We start from the raw sequence: 13,928 nt of genomic DNA on the forward strand, positions 1-13,928 counted from the left end.
TACAAACTGAAAGTGTGCACACTTCGGTAGGAGTTCACATGGCTCGCCATTTAGGATTATGTTGTTGAATTGACTTCTAGCAGAGACAAACCTTGATTCTTGAGCTGAACAGTAAAGAGTATAGAAGTAACTTCGATCACTGCGCATTTGTCATATTTTATACAATCTCTTACTTACAGCTCAAACACAATCACGAGAGTCCAGCCTTTCCAGCTCAGGCCACAGTACACCAAGAATGAATGTCACAGCACTCCCCCCAGGATTCATTGGCAACAACAACGACGGAAATGACGTCACAATAGAAGGTACGGCAATTATTGGTTAACAATCTCTGTAGACTACTGTAGCTGTTTCACAACAACGCAATATATGTCAGTCAAGCTTGGTATAGTACGAGGTCAACCTAGTTCTTTGATTACTCATACTTGATTTTAGATTGGTAAACCGAGGGGCAACGCTTCAACTGCGTCTCGCTATTAAACTCTTAACACTTCATTTCAGTCCTTGTTTCTAAAATATATTTAATTTATTTCCAATAACAGAGGAGTCCTACACGGTAAGGCTTCCCGTCAATGTTCTGAACACTGTAACTGGAGGAGAGGGTAGAAAGCCCTTCACAAAAATCGGCTTCGTCGAATTTTCTAGTGATGCTACCCTGAGTGAGATCCGAGCAAAACTCAAGAGAGATTTCTCAGAAATTCTACATGGAAGAGTTGTCCTGTTCCAGGACGCCATGATGGCTGATGTTGATCCTTCCAGTGAAGACACAACCAAAAGCATGTACAACTTGTCTGTGATCATCAGATTTGCCAACAACCAAGGTATAAAAAAAGTACAAGCAGCTTAAATCAATGAAAAGGTAGTCCTGGTTTGAAATGCTGATTGTTTGTGGCCACAAGTGACCAATTCAACACATCTGACTTCAACTTACCACATAGATATACAAAGAGAAACAAAGAGATTGTCAAAAATATAGGTGTTGGTGTCTCAATAAGGCAGAAGTTTAATTTTATCAAGCTGACCCTACCTCCAATTTCCATAGCATGAAGAAACTACGAGTATTGCTTTACCCCTGGGAGGCTACTTTATCACTGCCATCTCCCCTCCCCTCCTCCACCCCCATTCCTCTGCATCGAGCGAAAAAATGGTTGTAGGAGATGTGGAAACGAGATTATTTCTTTTAAATTTACAGTGGGACAGGGAATAACTTATTTGGTCTCATTGTTTTCTTTGACAGAAGCAGCACAGTTGTTCTGCCCCTGTGGGGCTGCAGCTCATTTCCAGTGCTCCGCTTGCTACAAACGTGGCTACTGTGGCCGTGATTGTCAATCGAAGGACTGGCGCTACCATAAGATCGCATGTGAAGCCGAACAGGTCTCCAGTGTTTAACGGACCACCACAGGAATACCACGTCAACACTATTTGTGAAAGCTATACTAAAAGAATACCGGCTATTTTTATTATTATTGAATCTTAAGTTTCGTGTGAAAGTTTTTCTCCTTTATCAAAGATGCGTTCTTTTATTTTCATTATTTTACAGAATACAGAGTGTGATATTGGTAGCAGGAAGTGTTAAAGGAGAAGTTCACTCCAGAATCGCCATTTATTTTCTTTACGATATATAGATATGTTGTTCACCAAAATTTCAGCCTTCAACGTGCGCTATAACCCTACGAAATCTTTCCCAAAACTCGACAACTGAACGCCGCCATCTTGGAGCTGGTAATGTATGCGTGACGTCAAAGAGCTCAGCCTGAAGTTTGGCGGGAAAAATTAAATACTCGAAACTCTTTGTTTCTTCGTAGTGGCTTTTGTTTGTCAAAATGCCTGTTTGTGCATCTCCATTTTGCTCAAACAGAGCTAAAAAAATATACAAAAAACAAGGAGTTTCGACTATTAAAATTTCCCCGCCAAACTTCAGGCTGAGCTCTTTGACGTCACGCATGCATTACCAGCTCCAAGATGGCGGCGTTCAGTCGTCGAGTTTTGGGAAAGATTTCGTAGGGTTATAGCGCACGTTGGAGGCTGAAATTTTGGTGAATAACACATCTTTGTATAAACTTTTTATTGGCGTAAAGAAAATAAATGGCCATTCTGGAGTGAACTTCTCCTTTAACTAAGGGTCGTTTGGGTTTTGTTGTCGCGTTTTCGAGACACAAACTTACATGTATACTTAGGTTTATACTGAAACATCTAGCATTCATGCAGGCTCATAAGTGCAGGGTGTATCGCACATACTGATGTCTGCCCCTCTCCGACCTCTTGACTTTTACGCCTTAAATAAGCCATCCGAGTGTCCAAGCTGAAGCATTTATTATAAGAGACCTTTAGCTTCAGGTTTTTTTGGGAAACCGCAAACTGCAAACTGCAGTTTGCGATTAGACGTTTGCAGTTTCAGGTTGCCAGGGTTTCAAATTTTAGCAAGGCGTTCGACTTCGGAGTACGTGTTTCGTTTCGCCTTGTTGTTTTTCGTCAAGTCGAAGTGCTTCACTTTCATCGCCTATAAAACCGAATAATTCTTTGATTCAAGTTCAACAATTTAACTAACACATCGCAGACAGGTAAAGAGACTTATTTGGTGCCTTTAAACGTGAGGCTGTACAATTTTTAATGGCAAAAAAACCTTGCCGTAAATCACTTACCGCTAGGAGCCCTTCCTGCCGTTCAAACGTGAACTGCAAACTGCAAACGCGACCGCAAGACCATGGTCACGTGATATCCTCAGGTTTGCGGTTTCTCATAAAAAACCTGATGCTAAATGTCTCTATTGACTGAGTGTACTGCAACTGCAGAACGTGTGTGAAATAACGGCAATAAAATACTCTCCAGAGTACACCAGTCTGAGGCGTGTATTGTATTATATGCATGTTAACGTAAACTTGGGGATGGAACGTTAGTCATGTTGGCTTCAATTCTATTGTATTGTTTTGGTTTTTTTGTGAATAGACCATTTGCATTATGACGTAAAAGCGCAAAGACTTCTGGTAGTTGTAGTTAGGTTCGCGGGAAAACACCATTTCTGGCTTATGATTGGCTAAGGGCAGCCAAGCGTGAAGGTGTACATCCAGGACTTTTAATTTGATCTGAAGTTTGAGCTGCTAAGTTTACGCTCTTGTCGCTTCGAAATTTGTTTATACATTTATTTTTTCAGTTACCTGTCAAAAATATAGAAAACAGGATGATAGCTTTGGAATGAAAATTGACTGAGTTCTGTGTTTTAACCAAGACAGATAAATGTTGTTCGTGTTCAAGTAAGTTTAATATGTACGTTGTGTGGCGGAGTTGACTTGGTAGAAATTCATTCATCGCGGCCGACAACTTCTCTTCGTAAATAATATTAGCCTAATATCACGTGTCACACTGGAAAAAGATAACTAAAGTTGTGTGGAATCAAGTGAAAGCAAGGCAAGCCTTTGACTTTGTTCATAATCTATTTTCAGACGTTCAACAAACGATCGCTTCCATCGATCACAGGTGAATTAATTCTTCACTGAAAAGCTTAGAGAATTTACCATATATCATGATTGCTCGGCGGGACGGTCAGTTTAATTTATTTTTACAGTGAGACAGAGAAACGAGTCAAACAATTTTTCTCGTTCATTCAAGCTTCATCGATGAATCATGAAGGGTCAATCATAAAGGATTTTCAAGCTGATCAATCAAAACTTCCCTGTGCAGGTGAATACAGATTATTTGTTTTTATCTTAAAATTGTATTTTTTCGTCAAATTAGAACTGTAATTGCAATATTCTTTAACAAAGAAGTTTTCTTGTTTTTGTACTGGTTTCAATCCGAGCGAGGGCCGTGCGAGCAAATATAATTTTATTTCCATAATCTTGTTGATGAACGATTACTTGTGCGACTCGAAAGGTGAGCCTCAAAGATTTTTACGAGTGTAGAAATCATGTACTGTGCTCCCCCATGTTTAGAAAGGGTAAAATATTGCGTCTTCGTATATTATTTGAAAATACCTGGCAAGCAAAAGTTTTAGGAATTTAATTAAATAACCGCGCGACTGACACTTGGAGGAAACACTCGTTGAAACTTCACTACAAAACGCAACCCAGCAAATATACAATTTCTTGCATAACTTTTTTTCATTTTAACGGACTTGGTTTTATACTGAGAGGTTGCTTTTTGCCCATTAAATGAAGCCACAGGGACGTCTTCTTCGGTGAGAGTAATTTTCTTTACCTCCATCACGATTTTCTTGGGCTAGCGGGCTTGATGACGATTCAAAATTTCCCGCGAACCTAACTACATCTACCAGAAGTCTTTGCGCTTTTACGTCATAATGCAAATGGTCTATTGACGGTTTGCAACGAGTCCCCGAGCTTCATGGTATAATTGTAAATCTCCGCTGAAAGGGGAACTTGCCAGTCAATTCTTTGCGTACTTAAAGGGGTGTAACATTCGCGTAGGAAAACGTCAAATTTTGAAACAGCAAAGATCTTCCTCAAAAACAGCTTCCACGGTACTCGCTGAATCATTAACCAATTTCTGTTGTTTCAGTATTCATGGTGTGGTCTGCGCTGAAAGGGACATTTTAGGGTGAGATGGGTGTGACCACTCTTTTATTTTTACACCCGTTTTAGGTTGGCTAATATTCGCATCGAAAAAAAAAAAAATGAATGTTTGAACAATTGAGGTCCTCGGTCCTCCTCGACTTAAGCTTCCACGGTATTGTGTATTTTTTAGCCAGTTTCTCTTGTTTCAATATTCACCCGCGAATCGTAGCAACTGTTGGTGCCCAGCACATGCCAAATTTCCTTCCCAGCAAAAGGTTTCTTGGGAAGAATATTAGGTCCGTGTTGAATGCTGATAGCTGCCACGAGTCGCGGCTGCGATTGCAAGCGACAAAAATACTACCGCGTGATCAGTATTTGTAGTGTCACCGCGATAGAAAGCAACGGTCCACGAAACGGCCTAAAAAGCCATTTTAACAGACGGTCAAAAGTAATCATTTTTAAACTGCGTTTTTTATCTAATCATTTTATTGGGTGCATCACTCGCACTGAATCACGTGACGGCACTACCAAAAATATATTTCTTTTTGGATTGGAGATACAAATCAGAAACTCTTTGAGTGTTCCTACAAACATTTCCCCAAAATAGCACTTGACCCCTGACTGTACTGCATGCAGTTCAGTTCACACACAAAGTTGGTACACAACTGTTGGTATCAGGACTACATGACTGTTTTGATGTCTCCGCTGTAATCACAACGTGAATTACAGCAAACTTCAAGCTACTTTCTGCTGCTAATAGACATTATTGACAATCACACTGCTCTTATAAAGGGGTATTAATTGATCTCTCCCATACAAAAATAAGTGTTTCTAGTCTTGTTTGAGTTTGTCATTGATTGTCACATCTTTCTCCCAACACTGATGTATCTGTGTGGCATCATCGACACTTGCTGTATACGGAAACCACGAGTTCTGTCAAGCAACTTTCAGAGCTCTTTCTTGATGTTGATTTAAACCGGCTGCTGCACTGTGTAGTGTCTCAATGAAGGTTGGAAGATCTGAAAGAGGAAAAAATGACATGAATACTGCATAAAATCGTATGAACAGTTCCTCTGGGATTCCCAAATAAAAGGGACATGAATGCTCACCAGAAAATTTGAATTAAACCCTTAAAGGAAACCAATCTGCGAATGGCTTAAGCTTTTCCGACCCTTAAAAGATGACATTTTTCATGCCTGATTGGTCCAGAGTGCCACAACGGTAAGACAGTGTTTCTTATTTTTTCACATTCATCCCTAAACAAGACCTTGGGGGCTTTAAGAATAATGGTGTTGTCCTGAACACCTAAACACTGAGACTAAGCTCTTATACACCATTAAGCGAGAGAACCATGAGCATCCCTGCCTTTTTAGGGGATTCCCCCATCCCCAGGAATTGTAGATGTACACAAAGTCAACTTTTAAGGTCTCGAACTACAACGTGCAGGAGAAAAGAAAATTACCATTGGGAAACGATAGATGGGTACAAGTTGATTGACCTTTTAAGGATTGCTAGAAATAAGAGCCCTTGTAGCAAAAAGGATCTGTAGGTTGTTATAAAACTTACTTGAGCTTGTTAAAACATTCATACAGATCGATGGAAAGTTTGTCTTTGGATCATCAAAGTATGAGAGGACAAAGTCAAACCCATTCTGAGTAAATAAGATAAAGGAGAAAACATTAGCCAAAATACATTTGTACATGATTAAACTTTAAGAACAAAACACTTTACTCTTGTGTAGCCGTATTGATAAAATTAATTTCTTATTCACACCATTTTACATGTACTTTATGTATTCTCATCAGTGTTAACTTTTCATTTACAGTAGTTTAATTTTATTGATATAAAGCAATATTATTTTTTGAACTCAGTGGATTATTGCTCACCTCATCAAATGTTTTGTGTGGTAAAATAACCATGCTGGAATTGTAACTTGGTACTCGGACATGTTCATCATTCTCTGGACAAAGTGGGTGCTTGGTTGCCCTGAGTAAGTAAAATCAGAGAATATAACACCTGCACACAAAGATAAGCCACCTAAAATAAGTTCTGTTGACTTTACTACAACCAGTAAACAAGACAACAGCTGCCCCTGGTTGGTCTTTCATGTACATGTAGGATGGATAACACTAACCACCCGATAACTCACTATCCAGTGGATAGTGTACTTGTAGTTTGACAACATTTTATCCACTTTGTCGTGATTTATCTGCTGGATAGCATTATCCACCCTTTGACCAACTGGGCCATGATACAAGATCAATTTGATCATGTCTTTGCCAACCTTTAGTCTTTAGCCTCTAGTTTGTTTTGGACTTTTTTGTCCCTCCAATTTGCCTTATTTAAAGTTTTCAGGTTCACCACAGCCATCTGAACTGAGTTAACTACATGAAGATTAAAGCAGAACTTGAAGGCCAAGTTAGTAAGTGATAAAACATACATGTACAAACAGGTGCATAAGTTTGTAATGAGAGTTGGTTGATGAGAGAACACATCACTGCATGATAGTGATCCAACTAACCTTGATATTAAAACCATTGACATTGATCGATGATCAATCTGAAAAATAGAGGGAAAGATACCTCAAAACATAAGTACATGTCGCTATTTTACATGTATGTTGGCAAGAGACGCAAAGATATTTATTATAATATATAAAATAATACATGTACACTAAAGTGTACACACAAAATCACCATTCTCTCATTCATTTATTTTGTAATTTAAATGTTAATGTAGAAAATTTCAAAAATAATACGACTTTTTAATTTTCACAAACATGTTTCGACGGTACATCCGTACATCGTCAGTGTGACGATGACAGATGTACCGTCGAAACATGTTTGTGAAAATTAAAAAAGTCGTATTATTTTTGAAATTTTCTACATTTTTGCTGCTGTCTCGACCAAATGTTAATGTCTGGTGCGACAGTACAGTATGTAAATATTGTCTGCAATTAAAAGCAAAATAATCAACACTTACCTTTCCTCTTCTCACAAATACATAGTCTCTATTTCTCAGAGGGTACTATGCATGTCAGAAAAAAGAAAAGCAGGAGAATACACATTAGAAAGGTTGCGATATGTACTTTAAAAAGCAATAGGCTTTATTCATGATATAATACAAATTGACCATGTGATTTCTGAGGTGGCAAACAAGTTCAAATCTGCAGATTTAGATGGTTTCTTATTATGTCTGACAATTTTTTTTTCATAGCCATACTTTAATATGGTAGTGATAATAGTCTAAGTTCTATGCAATTCTGGGACTTTCTAAAAAGAGAATGACTTGTGTTGATAACAATTCAAGTCATCCAGTAACTACAGTGTTTCAAACTAACCTAAACAATGAAACATTTATTTTTTTTCATAATTTGGTCTTAAATGTGATTTTGGTTTAGATACATATACTTCACTATTTACACGAGACAATTTTCTTAGAAGCAGCATAAATTCAGTGTTAGCTCCCTGGCAGACAGCGTGGCTAATTTGCAGTATAATATGAAAACCATCATGGCAGCTATTGTGAATAATTATGGTCAATTCTTTGATTGTCATCTGGCCCTGGTTGTTCAAAGGATAGATAACACTATCCAGTGGATAAATCACTATCCAGTGGATAAATCACTATCCAGTGGATAACATACCTTATTATAGGAATATAACAAAGCATTTTAACAACGCGAACAAAATGTACGCGTAATAAAATTAACGTGAATTGTCGAAAATTTATGTTAACATGCATTTAATTAACGCGAATTCTCGTGTGGTGTGTGCTTACATGCAGTTAATTAACGCAAATTTGATGCTGTAGTAATTTTTATAGCAAACTACGCTATTTAAAAGACAAAACAACAAAGTCCAACAACAGAACTTGAGGTTAAATTCTGATAGTTGGCGAGAGACAGTTACAGCCTTATGCGCCTCATGGCACGAAGAGAACTTACTAACTAACTATACACAACAAAGACACTTAAACAGACCAAATAGTGACTAATATTAAATGAATGGATCCAGGGATGGAGTACATCCCGTCCTCGTGTTTTCCGCTGCCTCTGTTATTCCTGCAGCCTTCACGGAGAAGTAGATGTCATTTAAACATAACTTTTCCGGAAATAAAGGTGTCTTAAAATAACAATGCTGAAAAATAGTGTGATTTTAATTTACAATGACGTTAAGGTACATGTAATTAACGCGAATTTTTGAAATTCGCGTTAATTACATGTATCGTTAAATTCCTATAATAAGGTACTTTGTTTTTTCAACACTTATACACTGGATAGTGCTTTATCAGGTGGATAGCATTTTGCACTCTTTGAACAACTGGGCCCTGATGTTTATTTTGATTCAGATAAACTTGTTTTATACATGTAGATGTAGTACATAAAATGGAAAAAATCAAGTACCGTATTATTTATTCGGCTATAAGCCGACCCCGGATATAAGCCAAGACCCTAAACTTTCGGTTTTCAGAACCAGTTCGACTCTGACAACAAATAAACCCAAAACACACGGCTATAAGCCGAGACCCAATTTTTCCTTCAAACTATAAAACAATCCAGGTGCACTAAATCATATCTGTTAAATTACAACTACATGTATGCAATTGAAAAAACAACAAAAGAAATTACTAATAAAGATGAATTTATTTAGAACTGTACATGTATACGCGTGACAAAAAATTCACCAGAGTTTAGAATCCCATCTCAAACAATCACGAATTCTCCTGAAGAATTAATTGGTTATCAACCATCATGCCAAAAGCTACTAGTTTTCAAACAACTACACCTTCACATTGAAACTGCTTCACTAAACCAAACGGCTTTTTAGGAGCCGCCACTTAAATGAAAGGTGAACAAGAAATACATGCTGTCGGAGATGCTGAAGATGAACTCAACTCTCAGACCACGAACGAGCTCAGGTGTTGGCAAGCGAACCCTGAGTGACCAGAGTGGGAATACTGGAGCGAAAAGGATGAGGAACAGCACGACACATACTCGACTTTCAAAAGCCCAAGGACGGGGAAGAGGGAAAGGCACCGAACAAAGTGAGCAGGACAGCTTTGAACGTTGGGGAAAGCAAAAGAAACTGGAAATTGGGAGGGAGGGGGGGGGGGGGGAACACAACAAACGGAAATATCAACTCCGCGATTAAACATCATGCAGAAAATGGCCATGACATACATCCAAGTTACGCTGAAATTCTTGAAACAGGTGTAAGCAGCAAGAACAAAAGACTGTTTCTGGAACCCTTTACATTCTTTCCTAGACAGAAACATTGTAAACGAAAGAGCGCCCTTCCCAAGGGTTTATGCATCACTAGTTGCTCCCCAGGGGGGCAACAAACAAGCTTATTATAATTCTGCAAACCTTGCAAAAATCCATCATTCTCTGAAGAAGACCGCAGAAGGCGGTCGGAAATTTAGATTGTCGTTTTATATTTTTTAGATCTGTTTTAAACATTTTTATATTTTAAGCATGTATATAATTATGTAGTTACATACATGAAGTCACCATTATAAAATTTACATGCATCACACCACATGCACACCGAAAAGTAACTAATAATAATTTATTATTAATACCTTAATGTCCTTGTCGGTACTTACCGGAAATTTTGTGACCCAGTGAAGAACTTCACTCCCACTATGAGGATCAGAGTCAACAACATCAAGTTTCAAAACGAACTGGTCCCAGGCCATCCGATACTCATTATCAACCTGAACCAAAACAAACAATAAAATGTAAAAATCTTGAAAAAATAAAAATAAATTTATAAAAACTTGTTTCATGATAACCTTCCCTACTGCCTGGCATTTGATCATTGTTGACATGTTGAACAGAAGCATTATTATAAAACACTTACAGCCTCAATTAACAATAAAAACATTCACATTACCTACCTGTATTTGGTAAAAGGACAGAGCATTGATATCAAAGAAAGTGCCAAAGACTAGAAAAAGAACAGAAGATAATGAAAAGCTTAGTTTTTCCAATATACTTTATACTTCACTTCTTCATAGTGAACAATAATAGAAATGATATACATGTATTTCACTCTCATTCAAGTTTTTTTAAGTTTATTATCACAAACACTGTATTCTGTCTACGGTACATGGACAGAATCTGTCTGGGCATGTACAAGAGAGACCAGTAGAATTACATGTACAAGCTTATGAGGGCTGCTACACTGCTGAAACCAAGCATGATAACAATTAATCCATGTTATTAGTTATACCTCTGTATTCAAATAGCCCAGTGGTATTAACAGGCCTTCTCCACACCTCCAACTGTTTTTGATTCACAAACTTTTCCCATTTTTCACTATCACTATTCTCTTTCTCATGCTTTCTCTTTCTTGTGTTTTCCAATCTGATGTCCTTTTTGCACCTAAATGTAAATAACAATTTATTATTATTACGCATCATTAAAATACAATACTGGTTGCATATTATGCACAGTTATGTAAGACACTGATCACACAGAACTTTATGGTCGGTGTCTTCTGTGCATTATGCAACTATAATTACTTTCCATATAATAATTATATTTATGAACCTACAGACCCTACACTGTAATGTACAGTATAAAAAAGGGGGAGGACCACATACTATTTACACTAAATAAATTAAGTTTAATGTAGCAGTTTCTATAAAACTTAAGCTTAATATGGAAGAAAATGTCGACAGAAATGCGATACACTTTCAACTTGAGCAGACTTACGAAAGCACATGAGCAAAGTATTATTCTCAGTCAAAAATACGCAAATATGTATCTTACCTGTACAATTCATAATCCGTAATTCGTTCCTTTTCCCACAAAAATCCAGCCGCACCTAAAAGGCGAATGTTCGAGTCTGAAGCTATTGAGTTTTCGCAACTCGTATTGCTTTCTTTCGTCTGTGAATGGAAATCTTCGCAAAATCCTCTCCTAGTCTGTTTCACATTCTGTCTCTTCATCAAGAATTTTTCTCTCCGTTCCCTCACTTGCTGGCAGATGACATTTACTGCAGTCGTGAAACTTTTCAGATTTAGCCGAGGAGGCATCGTGTTCGTACCATTTGAAAAAGAAAATGTGACTTCTTGTATTCGCTTGCGAAGTGGATGGTCAAAGCCAACATTGGAACGTACTGCAGCGCAGAACTGGGATGATTTGTAGATTATATACGGCCCTGTTGCTGCCATGCTTCGTCCCTGATAAATTACGGCGAACTTTTGCGAATTCACTCAAAACATCGTTGTGCAAGTTGATATAACACTCGGCCACATGATCGCCATGTTGAACACGAAAGCCTCGCAATGGCGGGCGGAGCGTCTGGTTTCGCGGTCAAAGTTCATTTGAATCTCCGCCAATGCGCGCAGTGATCACGTGCAGTGGATATTAGGCGCGCATGAACGCGCATTGGCTGAATAATAGAGACGCCAGCCCAAACAACTGTTCAAACTACACAATTGTTGTCCCAGTTAGATAATAATTGCTAATTTGGGTTTAATGTCAGGAATAATTTGACTTGATCTTGCTATGACGTCACAAACGTCTTGAATTTTCAAGTACCACGCGCAAATAACATCACAGTATCTTTTCTACCAGTGATAGGGGGGGGGGGGGGGCGGTGGCGAGGGATTTTTCGGCTTGCACGAATTTTTTTTTTACGCCCATTGCTTCTGCAGGAATTTTTTTTTGTGGATGCAACCCTCTGCTCGAATTTTTTTTAGACAAATGTTTAGGTTTTTTTTAGAGAAATAGTTTTTTCAGACCTGATACCATGTATTGTTACTTTATACCATGCTTTTGACAAATGTTGCTTTGATGATCATTTGCTAAATAGTTTAAATATTTCCCCCAAAATGTTTATTCCTTTAGCAACTGGTAAATAAGTATTGTGTGGTCGGGTAGAGCAATTGCAAAAGTGGCGGCTTGAGAGAGCCCACCAATAGCGTTGATACGATCGCAAGCCTTCTAGGGGGGGGGGGGGGGGGGAGCTTTGGGCCTTCTGGAATCGCTAGAAATACATCTAAAACTGCCCACGAAAAACAAACTTATTCAATTTCTACTAAAGAATACCACTGGGGATTTTATACACTGATTGTTTTCTTCACCCTATGCACTTGTCAACAGCAATTTATATCGAATGTTCTACAAATGTTGGTGTCAAAGTTTTTATACAATAATAGAAGGCAAGACCTGACAGTGAATTTTCTATAACCATCTACGTATGGGAAGAAAATTTTTGCTTGTAGGGAGGCCAGGCTGAATGTAATATAATTTGCTTCAGTGAAACTAGAAGTTGAGCGCTGGAGACGCTTGTTTGTAGGGTGTTTGTGGGCATCCTCCCCCGGAAAATTTTGAAATTTCAAGGCTCGAAAATGCTATTTTCAGCATTTTTCCTGATATATTTTGTCAAAATGTCGATCTCATCAAGTGTAAAATGACGGGTGTTTTAAGTGCTTAATTAGGAACTTTTCTTTCTGCATGAATTTTTTTCTTGCCTTCCCCTTTGCACGAATTTTTTTCTTGGGATTTTCTCTTGCATGAATTTTTTTGGGGTTTTTTCCCCATCCCCCCCAATCACTTTTCTAATGGTCCGTCCCCAAGAAGAGTAAAGAAGATTGTGTGCAAGGAAAAAATTGTCTTTTAAAATGTAAAAGTTAAAATGTAAAATGTACCCGCAGAGTTAAATACTGTACTTGTTTTGCAACAGAGTTAGTCGCATATGAACTCGGTTTCTAACTGAAGCAATTCGATTGGCTGATAACGCAAACCGTTGCCAGCTTGCACCTGGGTTTTCTTGGCCACTGTGCAAAACTGTCAAAGATCTCTGAACTTTGAAACGACAACATGATAAATTGGTTAAAGGGGCTATGTCACCCAATTTTAGGCAATTTCGGCACTGACCAATTGTTCATAGAATCTGAACTGAAACATCACAATAACGGGCTTGAAGCTGTAGAACAACTCAAAAAAAAAACACAGAAAGACCAAAAAAGGGCATGGATGGGCAAAATTCGAAAAGATTATTAAAACGGATTGCGTTCAAGTAAACTTGAAAAACGTCGGCCCGACAAGTTGATCTCAATTTGCATATAAGTGACATTTACAATGCTAGAAAATCATCCTTGTTTGTTATGTGGGAGGGTTGGATCTTTGTCGAGACTATGTAAGGAAATGGCCTTTTCGTCATCACAAGAAATTCTTCGCTCATCAAGGCTGAGTTGTGTGCAGTATGCATCAATTTTATTTAAGTTGCCAGTTTGGTCCGGTTAGGAAAGGTCTATTTTATCCTGTATGCTTTGCGACCTTTGGTTCCTTTTTCTGGGGAAAAACCATCGTTTCGAATCGTTGTTCCAGTGTACTACTACATGTACTAGTTATGCAACGCTTTCGTGTGGTATACTATGGAATATCCCACGAGTCACTTGTAT

The 13,928-nt window shown here is 38.2% G+C and overlaps 2 protein-coding genes across 2 annotated transcripts in view; one reads left to right on the forward strand and one right to left on the reverse strand.

Annotated features, from left to right (window-relative positions):
* Positions 1-2,839, forward strand: part of LOC144643057 (fibrocystin-L-like) — a 48,535-nt gene extending 45,696 nt beyond the window's left edge. Inside the window, 3 exon segments of the mRNA XM_078502189.1 lie at positions 180-305; positions 543-821; positions 1,238-2,839. Of these exon segments, the coding sequence (XP_078358315.1) occupies positions 180-305; positions 543-821; positions 1,238-1,389 (557 nt within the window). The 3' untranslated portion in view covers positions 1,390-2,839.
* A 2,130-nt stretch (positions 2,840-4,969) lies between these two features.
* Positions 4,970-11,987, reverse strand: LOC144643056 (stAR-related lipid transfer protein 7, mitochondrial-like). Its single transcript, XM_078502188.1, has 9 exons — positions 11,287-11,987; positions 10,745-10,896; positions 10,410-10,459; positions 10,116-10,226; positions 7,491-7,535; positions 7,030-7,067; positions 6,395-6,494; positions 6,075-6,159; positions 4,970-5,527 (listed from the first exon to the last, which is right to left on the reverse strand). The coding sequence occupies exons 1-9, from the start codon at positions 11,688-11,690 to the stop codon at positions 5,445-5,447; spliced, it is 1,068 nt and encodes a 355-aa protein (XP_078358314.1). The 5' UTR covers positions 11,691-11,987; the 3' UTR covers positions 4,970-5,444.
* Between the last annotated feature and the right edge of the window lie 1,941 nt (positions 11,988-13,928).

This window comes from Oculina patagonica, chromosome 2 (genome assembly GCF_052425735.1).
Source record: "Oculina patagonica isolate OP01 chromosome 2, crgOcupat, whole genome shotgun sequence".
Taxonomy (NCBI): domain Eukaryota; kingdom Metazoa; phylum Cnidaria; class Anthozoa; order Scleractinia; family Oculinidae; genus Oculina; species Oculina patagonica.